We start from the raw sequence: 14287 nt of genomic DNA, 5'->3' as shown, positions 1-14287 counted from the left end.
CTTGCAATACACACAAATTCTTATTTGCTAGAGGATCAACCTTTTCTGGTCGATTCCAAACTGTTTCTCTCACAATGCATTCACTATGTTTTGACCAATTGAATACAAAAATTGGAAGGTTGTCTGAAATGTCTGCCAGTAAAATACCGCTTTTCAACACTAGACTTGTGTCATTGACAAAAATATTGTCAATAAGATTTGAACTTGACTGAACTATTCTTAGTAACTCTTAGAGTTACAAGTTAGAGCTAAAATAAAACGAATTATTCTCATAAAATTAGAGGTGTAATTTGTGTATATTCTCAATCAGCACAGGTGCGGATCTACGGGGGTGGGGGTGGAGGTTTAACCCCCATCCCCTTGGGCTGCCAAGTAAAAATGTGATGTGCATAGAAAACGCCATCATGTGTCCAGACCCACACAGTATTAGTAGATGTTAGTAGATGTCAGGAAAATATCCCTTAGGGGGGTTCAAAATAGCAAAACAAATTAAGTGTTCACTACCCCCCCCCCCCCACCCCTGAACGAATGTGGGGGGGGGGGGGTTGAGGCTCAGGGTGAGCATTGCCGTCCGTCAGGGTAATGAATAGGGACTTTTAGTTTTGCCGAACGACAACGTGGATTGCTAGGATCGACGTCCTTTTAATGCACTGATTGAATGGACGTCACACGTATCAGTCCACCCAATCTAAAAGTCCCTATTATTAACAATTACAAAAACGCTTATATACAGCCCCGACATAGCACCTGAAAAGCTCTCCGGTCGCTGCTGAGATATGACGTCTCATTTTGAACATGATGTGCACAAGCAGACGATGTCCCATGACATCTCACACAATTTCAGTGCCTGTTTTGTCATCTTTTCTTCAGTTATTTCTCTTACTTCAATACCCTCATGCGAAATGTTTAATCTGTTGCCTCACTCTAAACCCCGTGCATTGTATCATTTTGATGGAAATGCAAGGATAAAACAAAATAAGGAATCCGTCGCTTGTAAACAAAATAAGACGCCACTGTATTTTCAGCTGCATACACCGCGGCATGTTCGGCGTTTCAAGAGGGAACAAAATGACGTCCATGCTGTCATTCCTGAGTTTTTTTAATTTGAAAGTGTGGTTTCATTGACCCCTATCCTGTGTATTTACAAACAAAAGGATTTAGTTATCAGAATGGGGTTCATATCCCTTTTTGAATGGTGTAAAATTCCATCTCATTTATATACACTAAACTCATTATAATTTGAGAAATAAAAGCATTGCAATTATGTTTATTCTTTATGGGATGTCGACTGCTTGGGCAGGGTTGGTTCATATTGTAACATCGTTATTTTTCCGGAAATCCTCAACAGATTTAACCCCCCTCGAACATATCCCCTAAGAAGATCTACCTTAATTACAGCTCCTATAAAGTAGAAGTTAAAAAAGTATAAGTCGTGCAATTCGAGGGTGTACCAAGCCTAAGCAAAAATTATATATATATTTGACTGAACCCCTCCCCCCCCCCCGCCACCTGGATTGAAACTGCCTACCACATCTTTTACAAATACTCTTCATAGCAAGGTTTTAGGTTTGGAGCCAGTCATTTAAAACCCGACCCTCTGTGAATATAACACGATTGCAAAGATTGTTTTTAAAAAACTCAACGCAAGGGCAATATTATTGTAAGGCTCTTTTGCGTATCCTTTACAAAAAAAGAATATTATGATAATGTAATACATGATTGTAATTTTTCGCATCTCTGCAATGGTGTTATGTGAACAAATACTCACCAACGCACACACACAATAGCGGGAGGCAACTCCACAACAATGCCTCGTACTGGGGAATTCCACTTCGGGCGTAGTACCTGAAGGTGGATGGGGACTACCTCCCCCCCCCCCCCTCCCAATGGTACAGTGTTTGTCTGTTGTTTCATCAACTTAGGCCCAAGACTATACGTTATTTTAGAACTTCATGTTGTCCAGTTTTGAGAATCAGGCATCTCGTTTAGTTAAAGCAAACTCCTTCGCATCTCATAACTTCGTTTATTATCTGTATCATGTAGTTTTAATCCATACAAATTAGTGCTTGGCATTTCTAGAATTTTGGTAATGATTGTAATATATCATCATGAAACATTTTTTCAATCGTTTATCTGTTATTGTCTTTATCATGGAATCGATAATAATAGCCAATTATATGACGACCTTTCGGCTATGAAAAAGAAGAAGAGGAAGAAGGAGAAAGAAACAACTTTCAGAGTTATCAAATTTCACAGAGTTCAAGTACAGCATTAAAGTGAAAACTAAGACTAGGCCTATCCTTTATTTTTTAGAGCATGTCTATGCCCCTGATTTCAACGATGAGGTCCCTTTATTTACGAAAAACCAATGGACTGTGATGACGTCAGAAAAGCACAACACCGCCTTTATGCAGGCCGCTATTAAAGCTGTAGCCCAATTTCTACTACATAAATATACCAGTACGTTGCTACGATTAAGCCCCAAAACGCATCATTTGGTGAACAGCAGACCTATCAGGATCTCATCTCTGGTAAGTGGTATCATTTTACATTTTTCATTCAGGCACGAGCAATAATATTTATTAATTGTATTTATATACGAAAAAATGGGGGGGGGGGGGTGGGTTCGTTCAACATAGTTGAAGGAAGGTCCGAAATTGGTAACCGTGGTGACTTGGAGGACGGCCATAGGGCTTGCATACGAATTGTCCGCTTAGAAAGGTCGATTGCTGTACAACATGTTGAAATAAATTTGTCATCTATATTATTAGGGTTGTTTACGAAGTATTCTATGTCAAGGTGATATCAAGCCTTAATTGTCACTATCATTGTCAATCTCATCCTGATACTGGAATAAACCCTCGAACCAGTGGCGGATCCAGGGGGTCCCCATGAGCGCCAGGGGAGGGGGCCCATCTCCCCCAAAAAGTTAAATTAACGTGTTTTTACCAAGGGGAGGGGCCCCCTGGATCCGCCACTGCCTCGAACTATGTACCATGTCTTGCTAAGACTCTTTGTACGGCTTTCTGAAGATTTTTTATTTTTCTGTGAGATCAGACATAATTTCATGATTGATTTCAGCTCCTCAAAGGAACACGTTCTGCTGCAAGAACTTGGAGTAAAGATCGAAAAAGGTGTGTTTGACGGCCCATAGAACTTAGACGTGAGCCTTATGGGAGATATATTTTTTTATATTTTCGTCTCTGAGGTCCTAGGTGGTTGTCATGAGCAAGGTTGTCCTCAATCTATGTCGTTACGACGTTATGGCGTCAAGTTGTTATATTACGTGAAACTACAGTTACTTATGTTATCAAATAACAAAATATGTAAAATGACAAACTATATATTTATAGAGATTCAATTTCCTTTGTATCCATTCCGAGCTAAACTTCATCGAGTCAACACGAATACTTTCGATATGTCCAATCGCTTCACCTGTTCAATATGCGATAGGACCGATAGTCGCAAGTTCGACATGAAGAGGCATGGCCAAAATGTACATCCTGATATGAAATATCATGTATACGATTCGTATAAGATTAAGGTATAAGATTCCGACCCTGGTGCAGAAGCTAGTGAAGATGATTTCTCCGAACCACTCTCAAAAAAGCAAAGAATCTAGCGATGATGCTGAAACAAGTGATTCGGAAAGAGAAGGAGAGGATGAATTGCCAAAGTCAGAGACAACTAACATTGAAGAACTTGAGGATAACCTTGTCAAAACAATATCAAAACAAAAGCATGTTACAGGTTGAATATTGGTAATGGCTGTATATTACAGTAGTCGAAAAAGAATAATGAAGGATTCTCTGCAGTCGTTATTTCAACGCTGTTTTTTTTTCTTCTTTCTTTAACTTTTATTTACATTTCGGCCCAAGATTAATCTTGAGAACTTGAACAAACCATTGGCTCACACAGAATTTCAATTCTCTTTCTTTGTTCTATTTTATTCAGGATTTAAGTTATAAGAGTGAGACAGACATGGAGAGGAAACGCAAGCTGACATCACATCCAGATATGAAGGACCATTTAATCTGCGCTATATGCCACGATACATTCGATGATCCCCGCAATCTGGTATGTGGACATGTGTTTTGCCTGAAATGTCTGGATGAGCTCTATAAAACTGTCCCAGGGTATCAAAGGATAATTTGTCCCACTTGCAGAAAAAGGACCAAAATACGAGAAAAAGGAGTGAATGGACTTAGTCGAAACCTACCCATCCTGGGGCTCCTAGACCAGGACTTGAGTGAAGAGCCAGGGCCTTCTAGTAAAAGACCAAAAAGAACTCCCACGTGCATTGAGCACGACCAAGAGCATAGAGACATTTATTGCAGTATCTGCCTAGTCTTCATTTGCTTTCAGTGTTTCCAAGAAAATCATTCCAACCATGTTACCAAGTCTAGAAACCGATTTATGGGAGAGCTAAATCAAAAGACCGACGATGCCAAAAAGCAATCTCAGGTTCAGTCGAAAATTTTGGAGAACAATCTTCTTGAAGCTGATCAGGAAATGCATAAGTTGGTTTCGCATAAAAACAGAGTGAAGGAGAAATTAAATTCCTACATGCAACATTTAACTACAGCAGAACAAAAATTGGAATCGGATGTTGCTCGGTTCAAAGAAAAGGGGGAACACTTTAAAAAGATTCTGGCGACTGCTGTTCCAAAATTGGAAAGAAGCACTTTACAGGATCTAGATGACGAAGACCTCAAGTCCTACGTAGAAAATGTAAACAATGTGATGGACATTCTCAAGACTGACATTGGTGTAGAACATTTAAAGCTCTGGAATAAACGCGTATTACAATCTGCAGCATCAAGACCTCAGACCGGCTCTGTTCCATCAACCAGTGGCGGAACTGCAGGACAGGCTCCCAAAAGAGTTTCTCCCAAGTCGGTTAACAAGTCCCTTTAGATAATAAATAAGGTGTTTGTGGGTGGCTAGGTGGCTATACAGTGTTTCAATGGCTAAATGCCTTTACTTTAGCAGCGAAATGTGGCAAACTACAGACGTAATCAAATACACGACAGTCATGTTTAGCGGGTCATGTAGAGAGCACTTTATTAGGTCATAGATCATGTGACCTCAACAATTAGCATAGATCATTTGCATGCATAAATATTCATGTCACAAGTCAACAATATTGTAGCACATATTGTTACATCCTCTCCTTTTTGAGAAGTTTAGGATTTCAAATAATAAATAAAACTGAAATAAGGCCTTAACTTATTTTCTTGAACATATTCTGAATTTGAGAAGATTTGTAACTCTGACATTTTCTAAACTATGGAAACAGTAGTTCAACATAAAATTGTCGATGTAAAAGTGACCCTTTTTTCTTTCATTATAAAGCTTTACAAAATAAACTTTTAAGAAACTGTAACAAGTCAAGTTTCAAATTGTTTCAAACTCTGAACGCTTCTGAATAACTAAATACTAATAAATCAATCTTAAAAACCTAAATAGACAGTGTTATTGTGTCTTCATTTCTTTCTCTATCAATGTGAGACATCTGTCTAATATTACCCTCAACATTTCACCTCCTTTTTTTTTTTTTTTTTTTTTTTTGCAGAGTAGATATAAACACTCTGAACACTTGTAACAAAATTATGATTGATAATTTGATATCATATTCTAAAAATCATAAACAAAACCTTCAACATGTTCTAGATCACATGAGTGATGAAATATTATCTCTTCTGTGCTGAAATTCTAAAAAAAAAATATTGGAGGTGTTTTCATACACTTAGTATACTTAAAAGTTAAATCATTGGGGTTGTATATTTTTAGATCAAATAATATCAACCAAATAATTAATGACATCATTTTCTTTTGAGCTAGCTCACTGGTGTACCACTTTTTTTTTTGTTTTTTTTTTGTTGAATGAATTCAGTTCTTAACATAATCTCCATATCTTTTAGGTGGTCTTATGACTCTCCCTGTCCTCATTTTTCTCAGAGTGTTCTCTGATTGGGTGTGGGTGTTTGTTTCTACATTTGTGTGTGTGGTTTGTTTGGTACCATGTACACCATTTTGTTCAGACATGTGTGGGGTGTCTTCTGTGTGTGTTTGATCTTCAGGAACTAGGGGCTGGGAGACCTTCCTTCCTGTCCCTGCCTCTAGCTGGTCCTGTGTATTTCCGTTTTGGAAATTTTCAAACGAGTGTTTCAGATCTCTCCTGTTTCTTCTCAACTGTTGTCAATCTTCTCTCTCTATATGGTATGACCTGTCATCTAGTCTTTTCCTCACAACTGCTTTCTGCCAGACACTGTCTCCTACTTTGTAAGGTTTCACTCTGACTGTGTCACCTTCATGTAGCTTCGGTAGGTCTTTTGCATTTCTGTTGTAATTGTCCGATTTTTTCCTCTGGAGCTCTTTCATTCTCTGTTTTTCATGGTCTAGAACACTGGCTCCTGTTGGTTGTAGAAGATTTTTTTGTAGTAGGCAGGTTTGTCCTTGTTCTTCTACCATGGAGACGTTGGGCTGGGCTACTTCCTAGTCCTTGGGTTGGTGTATTTCTAATCTCCAGTAATGCTTTGTATTGGTCTGTCCGAGATCTCCTGCACTTCTTCATCATTCTCTTCGCCGCTTTGACTGCGGATTCTACTTTCCCATTAGACTGACTATGTCTAGGTGAGATAGTGAGGTGATCAAAGTCCCATCTTTTCTTGAAGTTGACAAAGTCTTCGGAGATGAATTGGGGTCCGTTGTCGGATATGAGAGTGTTCGGGATTCCATATCTGGCAAAATGTCCTTTCAGCTTCTTGATCACTGTTTTGCTGGACATGTCATGAAGGCGGTCAACTTCCCAATAATTGGAGAAATAGTCAACCGTGACGAGATAAATGCTTCCCTTCTAGCTCAAAGAGGTCAGCTGCCACTTTTTCCCATGGACGGTCTGGTAGTTTATGGGGTTGCAGAGTCTCCTTTTGGTTTTGCTTTTCATACGTCCGGCATGCATCGCATGTCGATATGAAAAGCTTGATGTCTGCATTCATACCAGGCCAAAACATGCATTCACGGGCCCTGCGAAGAGTGCTTTCTGCTCCTAGATGTGACATGTGGAGTATGTCTTGCATTTTCTTTCGTAGAGTCACCGGAATGACAATCCGTTCTCCTCTGTACAGCAATCCATCTTGTGAGCTAAGTTCATCACGAATGTTAAAGTACGGCTTTGCTGGATCTGGTACTTGGCTTTTTTCTTCTGGCCATCCATCCATTATCACCTTCTTCAGTTCCTGAAGATTTTCATCTTGAGAAGTCTGAGTCTTCAGTTCCTTGATCTGCTCATCACTCATTCCTATACGTGAGATGGCGTTGACTTCTGTGCTGTTGATGGTATGAAGAAGCTTGAGTTTCTCGTAGTTTACTGTTATGAGTCCCATCCACTCAGATGTTTTTCTTGAGATGATGGGTGTGAGGTGGTCTTCTTCAATTACCATGAATTTAGTCAGGTACTTCTTTCTTGTCTTGGGGTTACGTAGCTTCACCATAGTGCTACCTATTGCCCATACAGAAGATTGGTTGTACGTCTTCAACTCTATTCTTCCTGTACATACTTCTTTGGTATGACGTTGGCTGTCGCTCCACAGTCTACCTGAAATTTGACAGGTGTTCCTTCAATGAGCATTTCTGCATAGATGCCATTCTTCTTGTGAGAGGTTGTGTTGACGATCTCGATTACATCAACTGATTCTGTCTCAGTATCGTCAGAACTGGTATCTTGCTCTTGAACAGCCTTGATTTGGCGTTTGTTGTTACAACAGCTGGCAAAATGATTCATTCGCCGGCATTCATTGCAAAGTTTGCCATACGCAGGACATTCTTCTCTTGACATTTTGTGCATCTTTCCACAAAATTTACACTTGATCACTTTATCGTTGGTGTCTTGCCTGTGTTCCTTCACCTTGAAGCGAACATCTGATGGCGGGTTGCTCCCTCCTTTCATCTTTGGCTTGGTATACATGTACTTCTTCCCTTGCCTTAAGGTTCTTGGCTTAAGTGTATTTATCGTTGGGTCCTCGCCAAGGTCTCGTAACTGTTGAGTTGTCGCCTCTGCGGATCTGCAGATTTCTATTGCTGTTGATAGCGTCAATTTTTTCTTTTGGAGGAGCATTTTTCTTGAACTGTGGTCCTTGATTCCGAGAACAAGCCTGTCTCGGATTAGTGAGTCATTGATGCAATCACAAAAGTTGCATGTGCGAGCAAGGTCTCTCAGTGCTGTTACATACTCTTCGACAGTTTCCTGTGATCCTTGCTCACGTCTATTAAATACATAACGTTCATAAGTTTCGTTTGTTTCGCCGACAATAACGGCATCCATCTTCCTAACAATGAGTTGAACATCATGTTCATCTTCTTTCGTCCCATCTGGGAGTGTCTTGAAGTTCAATGTATTAAAGAGCCGAAGACCTTCGGGTCCAACAGTGTTGAGGAAAACTGCTCTTTGGTATTTCTTCTCTCTCTTTTGTAGTTCCGTAATAACTACATAATTGTCCCACAATTGACGGAATAGTTTCCATTCCTCGGTCTTGTTATCCTTCATTTTGAGAGGAGGAGGGGTAGAGACATTGAATGGTACTTGAGTCTGTGCCATTGTGAATTACAAAGTATTTTGTTTCTATACTATAGAATGTACTTGAAAGTAGATGACTTGAAGCAGATGTACCGGTATTTACCTGTACACCAATGTGCCTATGCTCGAAAATGCAAACATGAATTATATAATTTTACACATTTACTCGTAAAAATTGCACTTTTTACTTGAAGTGTATCCTTAACACTTTCAAATGAGTATAGATTTACAGACTGTGCACACAAATATTTGGTGCTTGAATACTATGAGCATAGATATCGGTCTACATATATACAAAGCAATAAAACATCAATATTGGAATGAACTAGATGTGCATATTCATTGTACGAAACCAACAAATGCTATCAATGTCTGAAGTCATAATGTTGACTGCAGATATTAAGTAAATGAATACTTCAGCTTCAATGATTAAAATGCATTTACCGTAACTGTATCCTATCTTTTATCTGTTTCACAATTATGTATCATTAACAAACAAAACTGTAAGGTTGAGTTAATTATGTATAAGCTATACCAAATGTGTGTATACATTCATAAATTGACAACCATGTAACCAACCAAACTCATGCAAAAACAGTTTACAAGTGCTGAACTATCTTCCTGTGAGTTTCATGAAGTAACTAACAATATAAAGTTACAAAAATCTCAATGCAGTTCACAAAATCTACAGGCAGATATTCACACTGTCAGGTGGGAACTCATTCACTACAGAACAAATTATGTATCAACATCTACAATTGTGTTGTACATTTCCCAAGTACAATAAACTCATGCAATGTACTAAACACTCACTTGATGCACAGAATATACTCATCCAAAAAATGTATACATGTCTGACATACACTCTATTACGTTCAACATATCAGAAGGACATGCATTTATTGCAAAATAACCAGTCTCTGTCTTTGAGATCAAACGTTTGCATCTATCGTTCGTGGATGAATGTCAACTGTTGTAAAAATCACATCGAAGTTCAAAATCTGGTTGACTAGTTGTAATAACAACTTTAGGGAGCACTGGATCCTGCTAGAGTTCTGTGTAATGTTCAGAAGAAATATAAGTTCGAACCTTTGACGAGCGCAGTCTTCAGTTCACCTTGATGAAATCTCGCCGATCTAGGTAAGTCTCTGATTGATGGAAAGCTTGGAGAGCAACAGTCATCAATTGATCTTGTGTGGCGTCTCACCATAACTTAAGTCGCAATCACACTCACAGCTCACTGCTCTGTAGTCGAGTAGATCGAGCTAGAAGAACTTTAGAAGTAGGCTAGCACTGTTCACTTCAGCTTCTTGCAGAATTCAGTCTTCACTTTCTAGTTGACACAATAGCTAGTACAATCTGGTATTATAGCAGTCACAGTAGCTTTCAGTCATACAGCAGCAAACAACCAAAGTCTACATGAGACGAGTTTCATTTCAATTTGTAGCTAGATGGTACTTACGTCGAATCGCACACATGGGACTGTAATACGTCCAAAGTCCCAATTTCTCAAAAGGAATGTGTCGCTCCGTCGCGTTTCATCACTTGGCTTAACTTTTCTATAGAAGTGACCGTTCCGTTGATTCAGCGTTCAGGTGCGGCCTTGATATAAGGTATCACAGACCATTCGGTGTCAGTTAATTCAGGCTCGTAGTCGACGTCAGATCCAGGAATCAGCGTAAACTTCATAATGTATGCGAGCGGATCGTTGTTGTTGTTTACTCTCGATCTCCTGTCGATGTCAGATAACACGTGCATTGAATACGGTGTATCAGTTGTCAATCACAGCACACACGTGTCTGTACCGCGGCAATGTGGAAAACGAAGTGCCCACTTTATGTTGATCAAGAACGAGTCTAAAGTTCCACAAACTGCATGAAATATCACTTTCGGTGGCGTATCATACTGTCCACTGAAGCACAAAATCACGTTTTAACCGCTGCCACCATGTTTCAATGGCTAAATGCCTTTACTTTAGCAGCGAAATGTGGCAAACTACAGACGTAATCAAATACACGACAGTCATGTTTAGCGGGTCATGTAGAGAGCACTTTATTAGGTCATAGATCATGTGACCTCAACAATTAGCATAGATCATTTCACAAGTCAACAATATTGTAGCACATATTGTTACAAACAGTGCGTCCCAGAAAAAACGAAACCGATATAATTATCGATGTTTTTTCATAACTTAATCGCAATTATAATCAATAAATGACACATATTTGTAAAGCTTAGATCCTCTTCTTTCATTTGATGCAACGCATATGATGCACATTTCACGATTGAGTGATTAAAAACGATTTGAAGAGAGGAAACCAAAAAGTCATTTGACGGGCGGTATCTGAACTTCAAAGAGATAATAACATTTCTAGAAAGTTCAATATCTGCCCTTTCAAATGACACCTCAATCAGGACAAATGAGCCAGGAATAACAAATTTCCTTTTGTTTAAAGTAATGCTTGCATTTCCATAATTTGATTAAACGACTTCGTTTTCACTGGCTGCCTGCCGTAGCAACAAACAGAGTTGAAAAGGCTTAACTCCGTTTCGTTGACGATCAGCCATGCATCAAGTATTTCGTCTTCTTTGTGCATGGCTGATCGTCAACAAAACGGATTCAATGAAAGAGGAGGATCCAAGCTTTACAAATATGTGTCATTTATTAATTATAATTGTGATTAAGTTATGATTAAACATCGATAATTCTCGGTTTCGTTTTTTTTTCTGGGACGCACTGTATATTGACGCTCCGCAACTGTTTGCAGACGAGAGAAGGATTCAGTTAGAGAATGCTAGATTGTATTCATACTCATCAAATTGAAAGGTAACTACGAATGATGATCATGATGATGTAAAAGGGGGACACATTTCAATTTTAGACAGAACACAGAACAACGGTGATGTAATACATTTCACTACATGTATACAATTCTAACTTTGAAGAGGCCATTTACAGTGAACGCTGTTTTGTGAAATTCAATTTCAAATTTGTATTGCACACAAACATACATGACACAACTACATGTACATAAATATGAGTATGTTCTGTTAAATTTCCACTCGACGTTTTGCTGTGTACACAAGTACACGTACAATGTAAAATAAATACAGTGACAAATTTATTTCTTTTTCAATCTTAGACCGCACCCATACACAGAGTCAGTTGAATGAGAAAGAAGGGCAACTTTCAAAATACGGGCAACTCTGTTCAATGTATCATACCGATTTCATTTTCAAAAATGACTATTTGAATAATACATCCATACTCAGTTATGTGTTCTTCTTGAGTGTAAGCTATATAATAGGATCAAACGATGACACCGACACCAAAGGCAGCAACGGGATTCAAAAAGTGAAGGGATGCCAAATTTAATTATGGTCGCAAAAAAGGGAAACTTACGAGACCCGTCGAAAAAGAGCTATTCACCTGTAAAAAAGGTGATATGTGAAGGTAAAAATTGTAATGCATGAATGTTTAGTCAAAATTCAATATCCATTCATATGCCACTCGTAAAAAAAAATTCAACAAAGCAAAGTTAAATTTACTTTTTCACTTAAAGGGATAGTTGAGTTCTGTTTTCAGACCGCAAACGCCTTCATAGTGCATGGTTATTGCTCTTAATTTTATCTATGCCATTTCTAGTGCCCATTTAGAACCTAAATTTGCTATGAAAGTAATTCTAGACCCCAAAATGTGTGAAATTTAGCCAATACGACCATACCAATTCAGCTCCACTTTCAAAAGAAATACGGTAACCGTTAATTAATTTTTCGAATTAAAATAACAATACATGGGTCGGCTGGTTGTGCGTAATATAACCAACACAAACAAGCCAACATCGGTATTGGCTGAATACAACGTAAAAGGTGGTATTTTGTTTTTGCAACGGCTTTTTTAAATGATCTAATATTTGTGGTGGTACACAAGTTAGTATTAGAAATCGTTATATTTAGGGATATTTCAGCCGTCTCTGAACCGATTTTGATCAAACAAAGATGATTTTGAATTGTACGTTCTTTCAAATTTGATACTCAGTTTTTTATCATCTCACAACAAATTATTTTGTGTAGCGCCCTCTGCAACAGAACTCAACTATCCCTTAAATTCATTGAATGGAACCAAATTACCCATTTTTTAATTTTTTTTTTTAAATCTTTACCCTGTTTTAAAAAGCTTTCCCGCAAATATTATTTATATTAAAGCAATTTACTTTTTTGTGGTCCTAACCATAATACTTCCTTTGTATGTGTTATGTATTCTATTATATATATATGTTTTGTTTTTACATATATCAGGTTTCAATAAATTTATTTAAATTCAATTGTAGACCAGAGTTTCCAGATATCCATCTCGGGCACAGCAAATTATTATTAAACATGGGAGTTTCTTTTTAGTGAGAGATACCTCAACCTTGTACAAAAAAAATATTTCGTAATTTTTGGTGATTTTGGAGTAAGTTAGTCTAAAGGAAAATTCAGTTTTTAACTACCTGTCATCAATGGGCATGGGCACACAATAAACACAAGTAAAAGTAGGGGAGCGTAATAAATTTGTGACAAAAATCAAATTGCAAAAAAAAAAAAAAAATGAAACAAATTCCTCATTAAAGGGATCCGGTAACTTTGTCTCAGATACTGAAACTGAAACATCCTGGGTTTAGCTCATGCTGCAATGATAATTATGAACCTTTAGGTCAGTAAGGAGTCTGATTATCAAGATATTTATGATTGGAAATCGAAATCCAATTTTGCGTTTTCCTAACGGTTTTCATTACCCTACAGTCTATTGGGGAAAACGAGTATGGTAAAACCGGTCACTCAAAGATTTTTACTTTTTTGAGGCACTTCTTGATCATTTTGAAGCGCAATTTTGTTGGGGTGCTTCAATATTACATCATATCACTGACACTGATAACACGTATAAGGCCGTGCATCTCAGATTCAACAAATTGTTTTACGATGCCTTTATTAAGTAATATAACCCTTTATTGGTATTGATATCAGGCATTCTTTGAATATGGTGGTTTTGGGGATGAATTTGGTAATTTTACTTCAACCATGTCCATTTGTACCATGCTATTTTCCTATTCTCAACTATTTTAAAATTTACAATGAAGAGCTACTCTTGTATTTCATAAAACTTGACTGGAGTTCAAGTCAATGGAAATTGTAAATTATGTTGTATAATTGGTAGTTATGTCAATGACAAAGCTATATGGTTGATAGGAACTGTAGATGCCAAACTAATGCAAGAGCGCCATCTCTTGTCGGTTTTAAAATTTAATAAGTTTGAGGGGAGGAAAAGCGCGAATAATGACTGGCAGTAACCCTTGGAAACAAGACAGAATTTTAACCTCTTCTCCCTACTTCATATTTCCGTTTTATGATCTTGTTTGGTTTTGGACAACAATTGGAATGGATGCAATCATTGTATAATAACATTGTGATCGACCCGACGTGAGTAACGTGAAATGTGGTTAGTAAAGGCTTCAAAATTAAAGTTTTCGAGACATTATATTGGTATTCGACAATTGATTTCTACACTTGCAATTGCAATTCTACAGTACGGTACGTGGATTGACGATGTACGTGTGAATAGTGTCAGATTGCGAGATATTAAAAGACGGAACGGAGCTGAGAGGAGCGTTGAAACTATAATAAGGTGAACTTGGGTTCTTGGCCAGTCAAAGGTGATCGTGAACAACA

General features: G+C 38.0%; 1 protein-coding gene across 1 annotated transcript; it reads right to left on the bottom strand.

The window, feature by feature from the left end:
- Nucleotides 1-6394: 6394 nt before the first annotated feature.
- Nucleotides 6395-6790, bottom strand: LOC100890757 (uncharacterized protein K02A2.6-like). The gene has a single exon (XM_003731509.2). The coding sequence runs from the start codon at nucleotides 6788-6790 to the stop codon at nucleotides 6395-6397; it is 396 nt and encodes a 131-aa protein (XP_003731557.2).
- Between the last annotated feature and the right edge of the window lie 7497 nt (nucleotides 6791-14287).

Source organism: Strongylocentrotus purpuratus, unplaced genomic scaffold (assembly GCF_000002235.5).
Source record: "Strongylocentrotus purpuratus isolate Spur 01 unplaced genomic scaffold, Spur_5.0 spur5_scaffold_14, whole genome shotgun sequence".
NCBI lineage: Eukaryota > Metazoa > Echinodermata > Echinoidea > Camarodonta > Strongylocentrotidae > Strongylocentrotus > Strongylocentrotus purpuratus.
The sequence above is the reverse complement of the archived record's forward strand: the minus strand, read 5'-3'. Positions and strand labels throughout refer to the sequence as shown.